Below are 10596 nucleotides of genomic sequence, written 5' to 3'. Positions count from 1 at the left end.
TTCTCCAGGCTAAACAGATCCAGCTCTCCCAGCCTTTCCTCGTAGGGAAGATGCTCCAGTCCTCTAAGCCCCCTAGTGGCTCTAGTGACTGAAAACCTGTCCTGACAAAAAAGCAAGACTATCCATCTTGTCTGTTGAAACCATTCTACTTGCATGTCAGAATTAAAGGTTTACCAGGCCACAGAAAGAGAGGAGTTACATGAATTCTCAAACCTGGCAGTTACGACCAAAACATAAGATGGAAGCATTCTTGCTGCTAGGACAGTCTGTGTGGTTTTATCCAAAGGACAAAGTTCAGAGCAGTGCAACTTGAGTTAGGGAGATGGAATGTCTCTGGAGGGTTCTTGAAGACTTTCTTGTCTTCAGTGTTTTCTCTTGCCTAGCTTAGGCAGCTCCCTACTTGTCCAGCTTTCTCTGCATGTATGAAGAGCCCAGCCTGGGGGACTGGAGCTCCTTACAGAGCTGAGATGTTCAGTAGCTCTCCTGGCTAGCAAACAAGACTTCTGGCCCTTTGTGGCTTAGTGTCAAAGCTCCAAGGTCAGAGGGCACTTTTAGCAGTGCCACTGAAGTTTCATCTGAGAGGCGACTGCCTATCGAAGTCTTTACAGAACAGCTCTTGATTTCATCAAACATGTGTACCTTCCAACATATAAAGTAATGCAACTTCCAGAAGGCAGGGAGAGATCATTTTCCCTTTCCTCATCATTCTGGAGGAAGAAAGGTTGTATGGTTTTGTTTTGGTAGGATTATTTTTGGTTAATTGTTTATACTGCATACTTCACACAAGCAGATTCCTTTCCTCTAAAATATAAATGCTGAGGTTTATGACAGTTCTCTCTCTGCAACTGTAGACAGACATTTGTTCCACATTTTAGAGAGTGCAAGCTCTTGCACAGACATATTTTACTCTGATGACAGCAATAACTGGTAAGATAAGGAATTTTATTATTAGACTTTCCTCCAGCAACAGTTCTAATAATAAGAGGAAAAGAAATGGAGCAGGGAAAAAACAAGTTAAAAGAGTAACTAAGGCCCATTTTCTTTATGGTCTTTATCAACAGCTATCAATGATTTATTATTTTATTATTTCCATTACAATTTTATTCTGTGCTTAACAACATTCTTGGCCTGGGAAGATGCATTTCTTCCATTCTCACACAAGCCATCCTCTTTTTGGATGTTAATCAGAAAAAGCACCATAACTTTCTCAAAATCAACCCATCCCTATTGGAGACTAAGCCACCTGTCACTGAGGTAACAGAGTGATGCAGTCATCTTCATTAGAGCTACACCAGGTGCTATATCCTGGTTTGGCATCTGTAACATTGGTGTAGTAAATTAAAAGACACCAGGAAATGCAGTAAGGCTAATTCACATTCAATAAATCACACAGTATGTGTCCTCTTGGGGTGTGTTTTGAAGGCACATTATTCTCATCCAATAGAGAAAGACAAGCAATGTATTGGCTGACGTGTGCCTATGGGTACGCAGCCCGCTGACTTCTGCCCATTGAAAAGTTAAATGCATTTAAACACCACCCCAATGCCTAACACTTTCACAACTTCATTAGATTTGTCTGCCACTCAAACAGGAACATTTCATGCTCCAAGGGCCAAAAGTCATGAGTTCTCCCCGCTTAACAAATCACTCATCAGTTCAGAGGTTCTGAAAAAAAGAGCAAAGTTTCAGGTAACCGCAGACTGACTGCCCTTTAGCTTCCTTAGTCACCCTTGTAGGGATCCCGAGTGTGGATGTGCGATATTTTTGTCCCTTCTGACTTTAAGTAATGGCTTCAATAACACTCAGAAGTACAGCAGTGTGGAAACCAACAAATAAGCAAATAACCCAGAGGCCTTCACCATGGAAGAGATGTGGAGGGCAGCATTCCCACAGAAAATGGCATGCCAAGCTCTCACATCTACATGCCTGGGGATTAACATTCACTTTCCTGTTCCTCTACCTCAACTAGGGCTTTAAGTAGATTCTTTTCCTCATGCTTATTCCTACAGAACTGCTGCCTGCATGTTCTCCACTTCACCGACATGCACACCAATTGGTTTGGGCACTCACATGCTCCCCATCGCCCCTTGGTTCGGGCACTTCTATTGTCATTCTTAACTAGATAGAGGTATTTGAAAATACTGTACCTACACAATTCCTTATCGCTTCCACATTTCAATAACTCTTGTATTCTGTGATTTTGTAGTGTCTCACCTTTCTTACTACATTCATAATGAGAACCACCTCACAAAAGCTTATGTTAGATAAGAGACTTCCCTCCTATATACTCAGCAAATGAAGTATCAACAGACAGAAAGGAATCTGTTCCCAGTCCCAAAGCTGCCTCCAGCTTGGTGGAACATAACCTCCTCCATTCAGCTTTTCCCCATAACTCAGCACCAGAGAAGAGGAATGAAAGAAGCACAAGAAGAATTAAGAACACATCTTTTTAAAAAAAATCATATTAATCACATTCATCAATGGAATTAAGCTGCACCACCTCCCCACCTCTGGCTTAGCCAGCTCTCTCTCCTCTGTGCAGTATCTTCACGGTGATCACCACAGGAGGCAACATGGGTGGGGAATTCCTCTGTAAGGTTCCACTGTTTCTTATTTATGTAGATAAGCATCAAGCCAGAGCTCACCCGAATCTTTCAAAGAGCTGCCAAGAGAGAACCACATTTCCTTAGAAACAAGGTAATGAAATAGTGTCCAGGGAACAGAACCTTGTGGGAACAATTCCCATCTACAGATTAAGCAAAGGAGATCATAGAATGGCTTGGATTGTAAGGGACCTTTAAAAGTCCAACCCTCCTGCAATGAGCAGGGACATCTTCAACTAGATCAGGTTGCTCAAAGATCTTCAGAGGAAAGGCAATGTAGACTATAGCTCCTTGGAAAGTTGAAGAACCAAAGCACTGTAGCTACACCAGACAAAAAGCGGAAGACTAAAGCAAACAACTTAAGTAGATTGAAAACAAAAGGAACAAGCATGGCAGAAGAGAGCCACATGACTTTTCAACAGATTAAGAAATAGATGGGGAGCAAGGAGGAGAAGAAAGGAAGAAAAAGGAAAGAATGAATGACAGTTCAAACTCATCTTTATGAAAATACCTCTTCCCCTGGAGCATACTTGGAGGCAGACGCACCAAATCTGGCATCGTACTGACCTCTGACTCTTCAGAGCTGAAGAAAAGTTCTCCACTAGTTTGTTCCTACTGACACCTTCTGTCTGCTGCTACTGTTCAGAGCCATGGCTGAACAGTTTTCCAAGCCCCTTCATAGTCATCTGCACTATCTACAGCTATTCATCCAAGCTGGCTGCTCATTCCCTTGCCGTGTCCCTTGCTTGTTCACTCTGTAATACTGGCAAACCCTTAATTAGGGAATACAGTGAGTGGATACATACTGCACTATGTCCGCAAAGGCGGTGAGCAACGGCTTGCACTGGTACTCAATACCATGTTTGGCACACAGGGACTTCACCAAAGGGGCCACCTTCCAGTAGTTGTGTCGAGGCATTGTAGGAAAAAGGCTGTGGGAAAAGAATGCGGTGATTAAATGGCATCCGTCATCACCCCACAGAATTCCCACTCCTCTTCTGTGCCTAAGCCTGGGAGCACCTCAACCTTCCCCTGTGCCCATAGCCATTAGTGCTCTGTAGTGGTCCCTCTCGTGTCACTTCAGCCAGATCTGTACTAACCAAGAGCTTCCATTTCATCAGCACAGGAAGAGCACAAAATTTACCTATGTTGTCTTTTGTTCTTATATTAGCTGACAGGGAGATGGGGACCCTGTGGGCTCTTCAGACCTAGTGTAACCAGTACTCTTTGACATTCTTCCCTCACATCCCCAACCCATGCTTCAACTCACTGGTGCTCGATTTGGAAGTTCAGATGTCCACTAAACCAGTCATTGAAGAAAGACTGATGAACGTTGCAAGTTGCCTGGAGCTGAGAGAAAAAAACAGGAACATTGAAATGTTGTTTTAGGAATGCCCTTTCTTTTATGTGTGCCAAACGTAACAGCAAGCAGGTACAAGTTCCTTACCATCACATGCCTTCTGGCTGAATACAGCAACTCTAAGAGCTATCTCCAGTCAACACAAGATGGCTGTGCTAACAATTGTCAGGGACATAATTTAGGAGAACAGCCTTAACTTTCCCAGTGAGATAAGCCATAACAACCATGACTTTCAGCTCCCTCACTTAAAAAAACTGTGTAATGGCTTCAGAGCTAAAATAAGACAAACCACACAAGAGAGATCTGCATCCTTTATGCACAGAAAGCTCACTATTTGAAGAGTATTGTAGCATCTCTAATTATTTTCCTCGAGGTATCCATGCTCAGCATTTGAAGCCTCCATCCCACTTCTGCACTTTTTTTCTTTGCACTAATCCTTCACTTCACACAGCGAGGGCATGCTTCTCACATTTTCCTCTTTCAGTTCCCATCACTTCTGTGATCATCTCTCTTGGGCATTACATACCCAGAACTAGAATTTCTCACCGTTGTAGTCACAGGTCTCTGGAAATACGGTCTTACCTGGGTAGAGAACCAGTCCACATTCTTGTCATAATCAATGTGCATCGGGATGTGATTCATTTGTGTAATCCAAACAAACCAGTTGCTCTCTATAAACCTGTGCATACAAACACACGCAGAACCATTACTGATCTCACACCTATTCTGTAACAAGTCAGTACAAAACACTTCTGTGCATACCAGTTAGTTGCTGCTTGACAAAATGAACACCAGAAACTCCAAACATCTGATCAATAAGTCAAACCTACAGACACCTACTTTCTAAAGACACATGCCTGACAGACAACAACCTCTGTCTTGCTGAAAGGCGTAAGGAGACAGAAGAACAGGGAGACGATGAGAAAGATAAGCAGGAGGCTGAAGAAAAGCTGACATGAAGGATCAATAGAAACTGGGTGAAGAAAATGGATGAATTAAAAGTTGAGTGATACCTGACTAACAGATGAAGCCCCAGGATACCCTTCACCCCCAGTAAGGGGAAGTAGGTGAGAAAGAATCGGATGTAGAAGGTAAGCATCCAGGCCAGGTCCTGTAGTATAGGGAACAGATAAAACTTCATTAAGAGGAAGAATTTCTGGCTTCTGAATTTACCATTCACTCTATGTGGCATTCCCTTTAAGACCTCCCATAATATCATCTACCAATAGATTTTTCCTCCTTGGCCCCATCATAAAGCAATCTGACACACAGCCACTTCCCAGCCATTCCTGTGCTCCGGAATTATCCTGGTCTTATGAGCCCAGCACAGGGCAAACACTAGAGAGGACATGCTCTCAAGCACCACGTTTTTCTTAGGATCTAAAGAGAAAGCAAGCAGTGAGAAAACCAAAAACTTAGCCAATTCAAAGAATAAAGTGCTCAGATTTACCGCCATCTCATCCTTTTTAGTTCCTCTTCACATTTCTAGCAAACTCTTATTTCCCTCATGTTCGTTTTCTCCTGACTGTCTCATCTCCCAGGCAAGAATAAAACAGCCAAGATGCCTTGTCTCTAACCCCTACATCTCAGAGAAGACTCATCTTTTTTCTGCATTTTTTTCTAAAGTGTCTAAAAACCATGTTATTTCTCAAGGTCCCAGGTTTTGCCCTAATAAATCACCTCCCTAACAACTCTGAACGTCTACTACACATCCACTATTCCACTTCACACTGAGGAGTCAGTTTTAGGCTACCTGAAAGCTACTTGATTTTTAATATATAATTTTGCAAAATGGAGGCATAATGAATGGCGGCCCCCCCCCCCCCCCCCCCCCCCCAGTTTCTGCTACTTTTCCCCTTTTTCTGTGCCTGTAAGTTTTTATTGTATTGGTTTGGGAAAACAAAAAAGTGACCAGAATGACCACTTCGACCTTAACCTAGACTCTCATGATACCTGAAAGACAAGTTCTGTATGAATACCAGCAGATGCGGAATGCTTCCACATCCTGGAGCGAGTCAGAACATCAGAGACCTTACTTCCCACATTTTATAACTACACTGCTTGCCACAAAGATACAAAGTTCAGAGTTTCTCCCAGCAATTTCTTGCACTGAAATGTATCCGTAAAACAAGGAGAAGTCACCATTGGCAACGTGGAGCTGACTTACCACCCACTGCTTCCGCTGTACCACAAAGTAGAATATGTACCACTGGAAATAAAGAGGCACCAGAGCTGGGGGACCAACTAGGGTGGAGAAATAAAATCACAGAGACATTAACGGTGCCCTTTTATCCCAGTGAAATGGACTGGAAAAGGAAGGGGTTGAGTGAATGGTGTCCACAGAACTGTGAAAGGGTAAGGTTACTCACTGATGAAGAAGTACTTGTGCTGGTGGTTATAAGGCATGAATTTCTTCTTTTGTACACCAAGCTGTGAAAATAATCAAATTACTCAGGCTGTGAAGACAGCTAAAGATACCTGTGCATACAATCCTACCTATGCTTTCAAAGAAATGCATACTTAGATACCTCCTAACCTTTAAAAGAGATGTCCTATCAAACCATGCCAGCATCCACCATGCCATTGGCTTCACCATCCCCTGGGACTTCAGTCTGTGACTGCTATGATAAGTCTTCAATCCTGCCTTGGATGCACAAGAGGCTGGGTGGTCCCTTGCACCACGAACAGCAATGTGCACTTCCTACAGAGGGCACAGCTGCTTAACAACACTTACATCAAAAACCACAGCAGGCACTGAGAACGGTTGGCTGCCAACATAGAGCTTCAAAAAAAAGAAAAACTGATGATACTATTAATAAAGAGGGCACTGTGTAGAACTTCCATCTACTTGCAATTAAGTCTCCAAAGCATAGAAATGAGCATCTAGACAACAATTATCCTCCCCTGAGAGTGCTAATTTTTCAGTTTTCACTGGATAAACACAACAGATCACGTCACTGACTTCCTTGAGGAATTCCACTGTATCCCTGTACATGTCCAAACCAATTCCAAATAGCAGCCCTGCCTTAATTTCAATGCAAATCAGAGCATTTAAGCCAGGTGACACAATGAATTTATGTATCTATTTTTTTAAAGGACCAGCAAACATTAAAGCCATTCAGTTAATTTCAGACTTGTACCAGAAACAGAGTTGGACTCCAGGTGGGACCTGGTCTGACATCCACTGTCAGACTGAGACCACTGAGATAACTACTTTGATCAGTAACTGTGAAAGTTCCAAATAGTCTTTGCTTGTCACCCACTGCTTCATTTCCCAAAATGCTACAATTAGTCAAAGCTGACCTTGGTAAAGGGAACTTGCAATCTTATCTTAATACAACTGCAAGTCTCAGAGAAATATGGACTTGTCATTGTGATAAATATTTCATTCTTATTTTAAAACATAGCAAAAATAAATTCTATTGACATTTTAAGAAAAATCTCAGAATTTTACTAGAGAATATTAGGGACTAGTGATAGGCAAACTAGTACTATATAAAATAGCAGGTCAACTCAAAACACTTTCTGTATCTACTTCTCATTTTACAGAAAATTTTTTTAACCTTCAGAATAAATTTCACCCCATAGCCAGATTATATTAGGGCAAAACCATAAAAAATGGTTGCAGCATTAAGCATATGGAAGTATATGTGTCAGGATCCTAAGTATACGGAAGTATACGTGTCAGGATCTTAAGTATATGGAAGTATACGTGTCAGGATCTTAAGTATATGGAAGCTAGTGATGCACCAGGATCTTTTTTAATTCTTGTTTTTCAAAGGCCAGTAATGCCAAGCTGCACCTTCCCCAAACTTCTGACTTACTGAGAGAGCTCACTGATCAAATTGAATGGCCACTAGTCTACAAGATCTCTGCAGCTTTCCAAATTTGAATCCTAACACTCTAACCTCCGAGGCTGCAACCAGGTCTCACCTCTACAGAGAGTGTTTTTCCCAGAGCAAAAAATAAGGGGTGCATGTTAACGTCAGGATCCTTTCGGAAGCAGTTAGGTTTAGCATGATGCTGGAAGTGGAGGTGATTCCACCAGCTGGCTGGTGCTCCCTGCAGGAAGGGATGAGAAGAAAGTGCCATAAAGAAGTTGTATCTTCTGCCCTTAGTCCTCCCTCCCCAGTAGTTCCTTGCGTTTGCTTTCTTCTCACACAGACTATTTTTGACTGCAGAGCATCCTGGGCACGGCTCTGGCAGTTCCTCTCAGCACTGAATGCCCACCTTCAGATGGCCAATCACGAACTTGTGCACCCAATGGTTCCATCTGGACTTGCTAAAGACTGAAAGGTGTCCAAAATCATGCTGGAGCCAGCCAGCCTGGGCCTGGAATTTAAAAAAAACAAACAACAGTGCTGCTAGGGAAGAAGAAGAGACAGGAGGCTCTGCATCTGAAGAAGATTTTTCTCTTCTCCCACTCCCATGCTCCTCACAACATATCCCTGGAGAGTGAGAGCATTTCCACTACTAAGACCCAATCCATGCACTTATCTTCTACTATACAGCACTGCAGCCCAGACTTCACCTAATGACTTTTAGTCCCAGATAGCTGTTTTCATGAGGAAGGAAAAAAAGCCATGGGAAAAAAGTTCACGGAGCTCAGAAACAGCATTTATTCTCTTACAAAACTGCACTGAAATTGGCAACAAAGTCTCCTTTAAGGAGCAGCTTGCTGCTGCCTCCTCCGAGTACTTGTAATTCCAAGGGGATCAGCTGGCCACAGGAGGAATAACCAGGGCTTTGAGAGTTGCTCTGCCTTCTCCTCTAACTCACTGCAAGTTCCCATGGGAACACGGTGGCTTGGCCCCTGCTCAGTGCCTTGGAGTTCTGGCACAAGGGACCTCAGAAGCGTAGCATGGCTTTCATTGTGTGAAGAAGGCTGGGAATAAGGAGGGCTTTGATGGGCTAGAAGGACTAAGCAGGGCAAAGCCAGCTCTACCAAAGCAGCAGGTCATGGCACCGTAATTTTGCCCCTTTCAAGGAGCCCAGGGTGAAATAAAATTTTGGGAAGTCCACAAAGATAAGATTTCTCCTGTTCTTATGGTAATGAGCACCTAAGTCTCAAAGGATTGGTTTTTGGTGGTTCTGGGGCTTCTTTTTGCCTAGCTGCTTACCTGGACAGTGCCTAGAAGCACTGCGGAGAAGAGGAAAGGCACTGTGGATGCTCCAAAATACCAGATGACAAGCCACGCTGCAACATCCAACACCAAGATGTGACAGAGATACAGAATGAAAAAAATCCAGCTGGGTTTGAGAAGCCCCATCTTCTCCACAGTCGCACGGAGTTCACGGAAATCTTCTACCAGCTTTTTCTGTGGAGAGACACAAGAGTATCTGCGGGTACAAAAATGCCTGAGGAATCCAAAAAGGAGCTCAGTTTCCCCTCTCAAGGAGCTATTGTGGCAATGGGGAAAAGTTGAGTGTCACCTTGAGACAAGTCTTCACTAAGACTACTAATAATGACATGAAGGCAAGGGGGAGCTTCAGACCGACAAAGTGATTCCAGGAGATACTATCATTTGTGTATAGGGAATTCTAGATGCCAGTAAGAGATGTTAAATAGCAGAATTTCAACCCAAATATCGAGTTTTTAAGGTACTTACATTCTTACTGGGCTCAAAGCTGGGTTGATCTGGTGCCAGTTCCCCAATCAAGAGTGGGGTCATGTACTTTCTCACAAGTGCCTTGTCCAGATGAAATGCTACAAAAGGATCCTGAAATACAGATATAAGCACAGGATGAGAAAAATGACCATTCGGGTGGCAGCAAATAAATATATTTCATGATACCCTGGACTCAGCAGAAAGCAACCCAACTAATGAAGCTGGTTGAACCAGATTCTTGAACTGTCACAAATCTTACTGCTTTCTTCAGACCATAAATGATCATTTGAAGCTGAATTCTCTGTATTACTTTTTATCTGGATGCTGTTAAGTGCAGGTCACCAATAAACAGGGGCTCACTCCCCTCTTAATTCTGAATCAGAAAATTTCATATCCTGTTGAACCTCAAGATATATAATCTCAACCACATACTCCTCTATCTCTACTTTGTCTTCAGCTTCCATCTTATTTTTCCTCAGACCCCATATCCTGAAATGAAAGCCTGATTATGGAGAAGGGCAAGATGTTAGCAAAAAAACTGAATCATTTAGCTGAATTGGGAAAAATGATGGGACAAGCAGAGGACAGCTTGTGTCAGCTGTCAGCTCCTGGTGACCCACACCAGTCTCTCAAAAGCCCCATGTTTTTCCAGATATGCTTACTTCGCAATCTCCAATGCCCACCTTGCCACATCTTCCTAGAAAACTTTTGTTTCCTTGCTACCTGTCTCATGTTCCCCATCTGGTTCCCTTCCACACTTCTAAAGAATCCCATGAAAAGGCCCCTTTTTTTCCTCTTTACCATTCAAAAAATCACCGTTAGGGAAATCAGTTTCTTTTATCATTTAAATGTAATGTCAATCTCTGTGACAACCAGGCAGTCAGGTGAAAAAAATCACTAGTGATTGTTATCACTACATATTCTATCACTATATTTGGATTACAAATCCCCTGAGCATAAGTGGCAGTCTGACACCTACTTCCTACTGAAGATCTCCCATTTACCTCATTTTGCATATTCCTCT

At 42.8% G+C, this 10596-nt stretch overlaps 1 protein-coding gene across 1 annotated transcript; it reads right to left on the bottom strand.

Annotated features, from left to right (window-relative positions):
* Window positions 1-2436: 2436 nt before the first annotated feature.
* On the bottom strand, window positions 2437-9683 carry LOC104538639 (fatty acid desaturase 1-like; the record flags this gene model as incomplete). Its single annotated transcript, XM_010181903.1, has 11 exons — window positions 2437-2662; window positions 3410-3535; window positions 3874-3953; window positions 4546-4642; window positions 4977-5074; window positions 6131-6207; window positions 6333-6393; window positions 7897-8025; window positions 8194-8295; window positions 9084-9281; window positions 9573-9683. Coding segments are annotated over 11 exons (1131 nt in total), but the record flags the coding sequence as incomplete, so codon positions are not given.
* Window positions 9684-10596: the final 913 nt, after the last annotated feature.

This window comes from Mesitornis unicolor, unplaced genomic scaffold, assembly GCF_000695765.1.
Source record: "Mesitornis unicolor isolate BGI_N332 unplaced genomic scaffold, ASM69576v1 scaffold20323, whole genome shotgun sequence".
NCBI lineage: Eukaryota > Metazoa > Chordata > Aves > Mesitornithiformes > Mesitornithidae > Mesitornis > Mesitornis unicolor.
This window is presented reverse-complemented; position numbering and strand designations above follow the sequence as displayed.